General features: G+C 42.8%; 1 protein-coding gene and 1 long non-coding RNA gene across 3 annotated transcripts in view; one reads left to right on the forward strand and one right to left on the reverse strand.

Annotated features, from left to right (window-relative positions):
- Positions 1 to 6,615, forward strand: part of GPS1 (G protein pathway suppressor 1) — a 14,888-nt gene extending 8,273 nt beyond the window's left edge. Inside the window, exons 9-13 of one of the 2 annotated variants that reach the window (XM_035900122.1) lie at positions 466 to 571; positions 921 to 1,001; positions 1,128 to 1,265; positions 1,496 to 1,630; positions 2,379 to 6,615. In XM_035900122.1, the coding sequence (XP_035756015.1) occupies positions 466 to 571; positions 921 to 1,001; positions 1,128 to 1,265; positions 1,496 to 1,630; positions 2,379 to 2,453 (535 nt within the window). In that variant the 3' untranslated portion in view covers positions 2,454 to 6,615. The remainder of the gene's footprint in view (positions 1 to 465; positions 572 to 920; positions 1,002 to 1,127; positions 1,266 to 1,495; positions 1,631 to 2,378) is intronic. The other variant, XM_035900116.1, reaches the window with a different exon arrangement.
- On the reverse strand, positions 3,562 to 9,962 carry LOC118452867. The gene is made up of 2 exons (XR_004842744.1): positions 9,366 to 9,962; positions 3,562 to 9,193 (listed from the first exon to the last, which is right to left on the reverse strand). It is a non-coding gene; the product is annotated as an uncharacterized LOC118452867 (long non-coding RNA).
- Between the last annotated feature and the right edge of the window lie 6 nt (positions 9,963 to 9,968).

A 9,968-nucleotide genomic window follows, 5' to 3' on the forward strand; every position in this document is an offset into this window, starting at 1 on the left:
AAGAGTGTGCATCCCAAAGACCTCTCACACTTAACGAGAGGTTATTTTCCTGAGACAGTTGCATGATTAACCTACCCATGGCGTGTTGTACTTAGTGTGAAGGCTGTGCTTTGAAAGGGAAAACAAAGCTGGCCAGCACAGACTACAGTACATGCACAGAGGTGGCCTGTGTTTTCTGGTGGTGGATCCCAATTCTGACCTATTTTGTGTGGATGAAAACTTCTACTGCTTGGTTTGTCAAAAGTCTCTTGCCTCCCTTCACCACAGCTCAGGTGCTGAGCTGCATCTCTCTGTGTTCCAGGCCCCCAGCCCTGTTGAAAATGTGCTGTCTGGTCTGTTAGAGAGCAAATTCTTGGAATCTTCAAATGATAGTGAGAATTTGTAACCTTGCAACTTGGAGCGATGGGGTGTGGGGTATTTAAGTGGTGCGTTCCAATGTCTGATCACTACCATCTTTATCTGTAGCTCCTTCAAATTGTTTTTGGAGCTGGAGCCACAGGTTCGTGACATCATCTTCAAGTTTTATGAATCTAAATATGCTTCATGCCTGAAGATGCTGGATGAGATGAAGGTGAGTTGCAGGGGAGCAATGCGGAGCAGACCCTAAAAGTTCCCTTTTCCTAGCCTTTTGTGAGAAGCAGTCACTGTTAAAAATAGCTACTAAGAGTGTTGAGCTCTTCTGTGTCTTCTGTCTCCTGATGCGAACGGAAATTGGGAGTAGTTTAGCAGTAGAGGGTGAGGGGAAATGATGAATTTTTAAAATATATTGCCAGTTCTTTTATTCATTCTTGTTTATGGCATCATCTTGCTGTAGTGTAATATCCTGAAGGTTGAAGTATATGCACATATATGTTTCAGGACATAGGAATAATATATTTTTCCAGGCTCCTTCTCAGCTTCTGGTATGTTTTTTTGCACAGGACAACCTGCTGCTGGATATGTACCTTGCACCTCATGTCAGGACACTTTACACCCAGATTCGAAATCGTGCCCTTATCCAGGTAATTGTTCCTGTAATTGTGAGAGGGATGAACAGTAAGATAGGTCATCTCTTTGTAATTGCTTTTCCCATAGTTTTTCAGAGGGTGGGGAGTACACCTAGCAACTGAATATTTTCCTCTTCTTAGTACTTCAGCCCCTATGTGTCGGCAGATATGCGCAAGATGGCCACTGCTTTTAATACCACAGTGGCTGCTCTGGAAGATGAACTTACTCAGCTGATCCTGGAGGGACTGATCAATGCCAGAATAGACTCTCACAGTAAGGTGAGTGCATCTGAGCGACAGACTGAACTGCTGAACTGAGATTAGAAACTCTGCATTCCTGGGATACTTTGAAGTTGCATTAATCTGCTGTGACTGGTATTTTCAGTAGGGCCGATCTGTGTGTAAACTCAGATCCGTGATACCTTAGCTTTGTTCCCTTGTGCAGAAAGGGCTTCCTGATGTGGAACCCTGTCACAGCTCCTGGGTACAGTTCTCTGTATTGGTTGCAGATTCTTTATGCTCGAGACGTAGATCAGCGCAGCACAACTTTTGAGAAGTCTTTACTAATGGGCAGAGAGTTTCAGCGACGTGCCAAAGCTATGATTCTGCGAGCTGCAGTCCTGCGCAACCAGATACATGTCAAGGTATGGACATGTTAAATGTGGACTTTGACACAGTGTTAAGATTTAAATTTTTTTTTTTAACTGAAACTATAAAAGTTAGTGAATTGCAGATTCTGGAGGGGAATGGATTTATTGTGCTTGTGGTTGGACAAATGCTTACAATAGTAAATACTAGATATATAAGGAACGAGTGTTTCCAGCCAATACATTGACCTGCTTGTACGACACAGAATTTCCTTTGAAGTTTATATGCTTGGATTGATACTAACTAATTCATTCCAACTAATTCTTGATACACGTCTTTTATCGAAACAAAGATTATTTGAAATAATTATTTTTAGTAGAGGAACTAAAAAATGCAGGAGTTGCTTGGAGTGTTCTTTCCAGGATGCAGTTCCAAACCAATGCCCTTAGGGAGGATAGGCCGTCTGCCACAGAACATGTTAAATTCTGTACTATATTAATCTCTGTGATGACTGAATGCCAGATAGCATTTGGCTTCTGGGGTCAACAGCACCTTGTACATAGTAAAGAAGACTGGCTTGAAAGTTCTGGTTTGACTTTTTTAGGAACACTTCTTGTGAACTGTAACTATAGACATTGTAAACACAAAGCTTTTGCAAAGCTGTCATTATGGAAGAGTTGGGGGTATGCTCTCCCCCTGCTGTCATCCTGCTGTGCTTCACCTGTGCTTCATTTGGTCTCTCAGGAAGCACTCTGCAGGATACTTACACATCACTAACTGGGATGTGTTTTGGTCTTGTTGCAGTCTCCTCCGAGAGAAGGTAGCCAAGGGGAGCTTACTCCAGCTAACAGCCAGTCCAGGATGAGCACCAACATGTGAAAAACTTCGTGCACTACCAAAAGAAATGGTCCCTCCAGGACTGTACCCAGTGTCTCACCCACTCATTGCTGAGCTTCACAAACTGTCCCTGTCTCCCTCACTTCTTGCTGGTATTGAGGGGGTCAGGGCTGATGGCAGATAATACGAATACTCTGCTAACTTCAATTCTCCTTGAAATTATTTCTAAAAACAGCATCCCTGCAACGGGTCATCATTTCAGTTTTGGTAGAACATCTTCCTCCATCGTCCTTCTTCCGCCACTCCATAAAGAGCTGTCAGGTTATTCATACAGATGCTGATTTGAGAGTTTTTCAGCTGCTATTAGTTTATTTGTTTCAAAGCTGCAAAAATAGTGTTAAGTTGAATGGACAGGTGTGATCTAAGATGAATTTCGCTGGCCTGAAAGTATTGCCTTGATTCCGAGCAATGCTGAGCTTTCTGTTCGTTCCAGATAAACTTAACAAGTGCATTGCTCTCAATTATGGAGCTAGAGTTCTGATGGGAGAGGAGATTTCCTCTGAGAAACTCTTAATGGTTTTTCACCTACACCAGAAAACATGGCACTGCTTCCATTAATTCAGTTATGGGCCTTTATTTTAGGGTGTTATGTTTACCTGGATCCAGGTTCTTTCTCTCTGGTCTCTGTTCTCAAAGACCTGTTTCCTGATGTGTTTCCCACTTGTGCATGACCTGGCTTTGGGGTCCAGTGTTGTTATAGCAGTAAATCTGTACTTCATGCAAATATTGCTGCTTGTCCAGTCTTACTGCCATAGTGTGTGATGGTTTCCCAACACGTGCAACAGTTGCTTCTGGTAGCATGGATAAATGCCATAAAATACCACTGAAGTCCTGTGGAAGAGCTGAAAGCAGCCAATCTAGGTGCCCGTTCTCCAGGTGCATTTATTCTGCTTTTCCTTTTATAAAGGGATTAAAGGTGGCAGCCAGGTGTGTGCATGTTCTGTGTTAATGAAAGGAGATATGCACTGAATTTTCTGAAGTCATTGCAGCCTTGCATTCATCTAATCCATAAGGCAAGCTAAGAATTTTGATCCAGCCATGAGTGGTCTGGCAACTGACTCCAGATGTTACTGTTAATGTGTTAATGCGCTTTTTTTTTTTTTTTTTAAATAAGTTGTTATATCTAGTGCATTAAACAGCAGGACTAAAAAGCTTCTGAGTATTTGGAGTTTTGTGTTAAAGGTGGGGTTTAGGTATTTTGATCTCAAGCCATTGATTTTTTGCTAAGCTTGATGATGTTTTGTAGGCTGTTTTATTTTGCTTTCTGATCTGGTTGGAGGTGTAGTTTGGATGAACTATGAAGAAAGTGCAACTTGAGGGAGTGTTGTAACAGCAAAATTCCCAGACTGCGTTTGCACAGCTGCTGAATTGCAACAGTGCTCCCTCCCTCTAGCTGTCTGTGCTTTTTACGACTTAGGTGCTGAAAATGGAAGCAATAGTTCCTGTGAAGTCTGTGGTTAAAAGTCTTCCATTTGGCATGGAAAAGTTCTCCCATTTTTGAGAAAGGGAGAAAGGAGAGAGCTGGTTAATCAACACCTTCGAGTCAGGCATCACCGGTGGCCAGTCTAGTGAGAAAGGCAAGCTGAGTCCTCAGGCAAATTGCTGTACATCCTTGGAGAAATGCTGGGAAAGTAATTTTAATGTCTTCTGCTTGTGCTGAAGGCAAGCGATTCAGTCCTATAATAGTACTTCTTGCTTTCTTCCCAAAATGGGCCGCTGATACCATTTCTAAGGAAAAGATCTTACGCTCTTTGCTCTCGAAAAGATGGTTTTGCAACCCAGTTAAGTGCATCATGTCAGCTGGCTGTCTCTGCTTACGCACAGCTTCCACTCTTGATTTTATTAGATTACTTCGGTCCCTTCCTGGAGGCTTTCTGCTGGAGGAATCCTCAGTTGTAGATGGACATCTTCAGCATGCTGGCTTGAGAGTCTCTGCTCTTCCAGGCACTAGCGCTTGTCTGCTCTCGGGAAGTGGCTGGAAGTGTGTATCCTGTAGCAGTCAGCATGGAGCCCACGAGGTGGCAACAGCGGTTTCCAGCTCTTGCTGCGGCCCGAAGGCAGTTCCAGAGCTGGGGCAGAGGTGGTCAGATTCTTCTCTCCAGCCAAAAACTCTTACAACCTCTTTTGGAGAGATGGAGCATTTCTCTTTTATTGTGTAGTTCATTGGCACTGTTCAAGCACAGTCTATGCTTTTGTGTAGAATTACTGCCATTAACTCTTTCCTTTAGCCAGTGAAAGAACCTGCTGTTGCTTTAGGGTCTTGTAGGTGTGAGTCAGGGCTGCCCAGGCATATTTCTTCTAGACATGTTCAATGCCAGATTCAGCGCTAACTACCTGCCAGTCCAAAAATCAGGCAATAGAACACAGCATGGATGTAGTTCTGTATAACTTGCATTCATAAGCAGTTTCCCTCAGTGAAAGAATTATTTTTACCTTAAATTTCTAAGTAATTTCACAAGTAATAAATGGGAAAATAGAGACTCACATAGAATGAATTTCCAGTGATTCCCTGTGACCACCATGTAATCCAGGGGATGCAGTTTTGTGGGATCTGTAGCATGCTGATATATCTAGGGGTATGTTCAGAGGAACTTAAATTTAAGCGGATTTCATGAACTTGTGCAGCACTTTGTTGACGAGGAAGGACATGCCAGTGGTAGGCCATAGTTGATGGTGTCCTCATGCAGTGTAGATCCTGCTTTCTTTACCTCACCTAGCTAGGGATAAAGGAAAAACAGTTGTAAAGAACCTGGTTCTTCTTGGCGAAGGCAGTTTTAATTAGCACAGCTAATTCTAGTGGTAATGTAGAAACTGCCATTATGAGATTTGTCTTGGAGTAGTGGTCTGTGTTGCTGAGATTTGTAGAGGGAGGTCTGGAAGAGGGGGACGTTATATTACGGCTTGCATTGTGGCTGGGTGCAGCTTCATCTGTCATCTGGGAGACTTCAGTGGATGAGGGAGAGATGAACAGGGTTCTGTCTTTGCCCCATGCCACGCACATACGATCTGTACATTGGTTTCTGGGACGCTGCCATAGCGGTCTCAGTGTTACTTCCTAACTTAGTTGAAATTTCAGCATTGTTCCATCCTCCAGGGAGCTCCCCAAACTGCCACCGAATAATGTGTTATTGCTGATATATGCAATGTAATGTAAACTTTCAGAAAAACAAATGAGGAAATGTTAATAATAGCAGCAAGACCTGTCATGCATAGGTAGGAAGTACTGATCAAGCATTGATACAAGAAAAAAAAAAAATTTTTTTTTTTTTAAGAGTAAAGTCTCAGCCAACTTAATTTGGCTATGTGAGGTTCTTAGGCTGTGCATGTCCTTCATTACTTTTTATATGAAGCAGATGACAGTGAGGGAGCAGTATGCTCCACAGGACGGTGCTCTTGGTATTTTCTTGTGCCACCCCCTTGTGAGAGCAGAGACTAATACAAGTCAGCATGTCATTTTTTCAGTACTTCATCAACTGTGAACTTGCAGTAGGGTGAAATACAACAAGCTGGTATGGAACTGACTTCCGCTTATCCCTGATGCTGTTAGGGAATAGGAGATTAATTACTCTCTGCTTTGCAAATGAACTTTGTACTTCACCTGGTATTATTTTGGCTTCTGTGCTCCTATGGATCTGTGAATTCCATTCAATGTTTCATAGAGTCTAATAGAACAACCTAGCTTTAGATTATCTCATAGGATAACTTGATCAGGCTAAATTAATCAGCTAGGGACCACAAACTGGCTAATAAGCTATGTCAACCTCCAAGAGAAATGTATGAGATGGAGTAGTTAGAAGTTTGGTACATTCTTAATGCAAGTAAGACAGTTTCTTGACAGCAAAGAAATAATGCAAGTTTAGGCTTCAGTAGCCTTATTAAAAGCTGCATTAGCAAGAGATGGTTGAATTCAAACGAGTTCAAGTGGCAAGACCTGAACTCCCGTCTTAGGCAGTAGATCAGGCTAGGTAATCTCGTTGTCCTTGATCCCACAGGTATCGCTGTTCCAGTTATCTAATACTCTGCAGCTATAGCTTTGACTATTATATTTCATGTGCCTGTAGTCTATGTAACTGAAGCCTGTGTACATAAAGGTTATACCCTGTAAATACACGCTGAGATCCAGGGTTTGCAATCTTTGTTGTGATGTACTTTTTTTTTTTTTTTAATTCTCTGATATCTCATAAGCTGTTTGCCAAATAAAGGCAGTTGGCTTTTTTTTTGTCAGGTGAACAACTACTACTTTTTCTTCTGTGCCTCTGAAAATGGATTTAGAGACAAGAATCCAATCTCCCTCAAACCCAAAGACTGAGGATCATTTCCACCATTGTTCTATATGCAGTGTAGAACTGCACTGCCTTTTCCTCCCTTTACTTCCATTAAAATCAAGTAGTGTGCATCTTCTTGAGTATGTTCTGTGAAACAGAAACAAAATAGGACACTACCTTGCTGAGTTGGCAGGCTGCAATTTTTTGATTAGCGAGATGAACAGGATAATTAGCATATTGCCTAGCCTGAAAGTAATCCCCAGTTAGCGTAGGTGCAGGTGTGCCCAGCATGAATGGTAAATGGCTAGGCTTTACTCATGTTGTGGTGGTGCCTCCTAATTCACAAGCATTGTTTATTAAGAAGTTGATACACTGGTCATCTTTACCTTATTAATTGCAAGGCTATAATCTTCTAGAATGTCCGTTAAAAGTTCAGGTTGCAACTTTTTTCCCCATGAACGTGGTGATTTGTAGTTAGATGTACAAAGGGAGTTTTTTGTTGCAGTGTACAACTGAACAGTGTTCCAGTCCCGTGTTGGGAGTGCTGCAGTCTTCTGCCATGCCATGGGACAGGAGCTAACACGATAAGCGTGCAACTCTCTGCATTGCCTATTAAGAAATGCCTTGGAAGAAGGGATGGAGAAGAATATACTTTAAATACTAATTCTGTACAGCAATGTGTCCATTTAGGATTCTCAAGTATAAGGCCCTTCCTGAATTTAGGAGCCTAAAGCCAGCTTGATCCTTTCTTCACACTGGTAAGTGATTCTGTGATGAGACTGTGCTTGTGAGGGATGTGCTCTAAAATCCCACCGTGTGGTTAAGAACATAACCTGAATCTCTTGCCCAGCACCAGCCCTCTGCTGTGTTGCAACAGTGGATGTGCCAAATGCCTTTTCTGACTTTGTAAATTTTCTCTGGCACAGTGAGCAGAATGGCTGAGCTTTCTGATGTTTTGGGGAAGCTGTAAACAGGAAGGGGTCAGGTAAGCAGTTTGAAATTCCATGATAATGAATATTTGGCTTTTTATTAGAAGAGGGGCTTTTCAAACAGACAGGGAACTCTGAATGCTTGACAGATTTAAAGTGTATGTCTGTGTGAGGGAAGCAGTGGACTATGTCCACAGGAGGTGGGAGATGTGGTTTCAAGTTCCTGTCTTTAAGTATGGCCAAGAAGCATTTTTAAACTTGGTTCTCCCACAGTAATCAACTGGGCTGTTTGGTAAATGCCACACCTTTTCCCTCCCCCTCGATTTCTGTGCCTAGTTGCAATTCACGAGGCAAGGCAGAGTAACACCTACCAGCTTAGTGTCTGAACTTGATTTGAGTTCAAGGGTAGTCAGATATTGTGAAAGCTGCTCAGTCTGGTTAACGAGCCGATTACGGTTGGAAGATGCTATTCCCAGAGCATCCTGGAAAATATTTTGTTTAAGTAACGAGCAAATGAAATGGCAAGACTCAATAGGAAAGATCGAACTACTTCTATTGTCATGGTCTGTGGAAAGCCACAACTAAATGGTAGGCAGCATTAAGTCCAGGATACAAAGTTCTTCCCTCTTGTGGGCCCTCCAGAGGATTTAGTGTGAATGAAAGGGAACAGTGAGATAAAAGCTAGCTAGATGTAGCCAGATGTCCAGAGAGATTAAGATGCACGTGATTATGTGATAGGGAAGGTGCCTGAAGAACCAGCATGGACAATTTGAACACAGCCGAGAAGAAAGTGAGCACAAGGGAGACTGACAGAAGGGTAGGCCAAGGCCTCTGCTTCAGATCTGGTGCTTGGATTAGTGATCTGCTGAGCCTGCTTGTGGGCTCTCTTGTTATTAATGCTTTGAATGTTTCTCCATGGATTGAGTAAGTCTACTGCTTCTAGCAGTTTAGGGTGCTTTTTCGGCGTACTGCTCCTCTCCATTTAGGAACTCATGACTGTAAACTCTCACATAGTCTGTAATGCAGGTTAGGAGATAGAAACTGATCTTGCTAGGGCTTGGGGTGTGTATGTACACATGCATGCATAAACAGACATGCATAAGCAAGGAATGGTTGTTGAGAAGTTAAAAAAAGTGTTAAAAATGGTTTATAAAATAATCAGGGCACGCTGTTATCTTCTGATTCCTTAAAGTGCTGTGTTTCTGTCATTAAAAAAAGTCTTGAGCCCCTCTTTTGGTTGGGGTTGGGGCAGGGAAGACTCTTCCCTATTTTTCAGGAATGCGTGCTGCTGCATTTCTTTCCTGATGTTGGGGGCACTTTTGATTTTTGGTTTGTTACTGTTGAGTAATCTGTCTTTTCCAAGGCAAGGGCTCTTACACACTGAGAAGACGCTTTGCTCATGCTTTATGCAGATGGCATTCTGGGAGCTGGGGTTTTTGTTAATTTCCTTTCAGTCCCAGCCTGACTTCCAAAAGGGAGTATCTGTCAGAGTCTGACAGGCAGAGGAAGAATCTCTGCAATTGGGATTCTAAAAAAAAAAAAAAAAATGTCAGCTAGATGAAGCATCAAGGAAAGAAACCATAAAAGTCTCCCCCCGTGGCTCCTGTCCTCGCATTTGCGCTCAAAACAGCTATCCCGTGTTTAGCATTGATGCTAAATGACCTACTTTATTTTAAATTTGTGTAAGGTAAGGTACACACCTCAGTCAGCGCCAGTCTGTGGAGGTTGTGTTGCACAGGCTGAACATAGAACACAGCACCAGCTGAAACAGGATGAGCCGTTCTGTCTGTGGAATGAAGCGGCCCCTACCCAGCCAAACCCTCAACCCATCAACTCTTCAGAACTGCAGACCAGAAAGTGGCAATACAGAAGATCCACCTAGAATACATTATGACATACTGTAAGGTGGTCTGCTGTCTAGACATTGTGCTGGCAATCTGCTTGCTTTAGTTGCTTACAAAACTGATAGCTCGACCACAATACAATTTCTTGTTACTGGCCGATACAGCACCGCAGTAGGCTGTTAGAGAAATGTTGGGTTACACACCAGCCTAGAATAAATGAAAACAAAAAAAATTATGACTAAAACCTTAAAATGGGCATACTGAGTCTAGCAAGCAGGGCATGCTTGTAAACATATGCCAAGTCTCTTGATGGTCTGGCCACGTGACGCAGAGGTTTGACATGCTGGAAGCAGGTCCTGGGACAGTGCGGCCATCACAGCCCGACATGCTCTTGGTTGAAGGCAAGCCGTTTTAGCTGGGCAGGAAAGATTGCTCAGGACCCAGGCCAGGCAGGTAACT

The sequence above is a fragment of the Egretta garzetta genome, unplaced genomic scaffold, assembly GCF_000687185.1.
Source record: "Egretta garzetta isolate BGI_Z169 unplaced genomic scaffold, ASM68718v1 scaffold381, whole genome shotgun sequence".
In the NCBI taxonomy this organism is placed as follows: domain Eukaryota; kingdom Metazoa; phylum Chordata; class Aves; order Pelecaniformes; family Ardeidae; genus Egretta; species Egretta garzetta.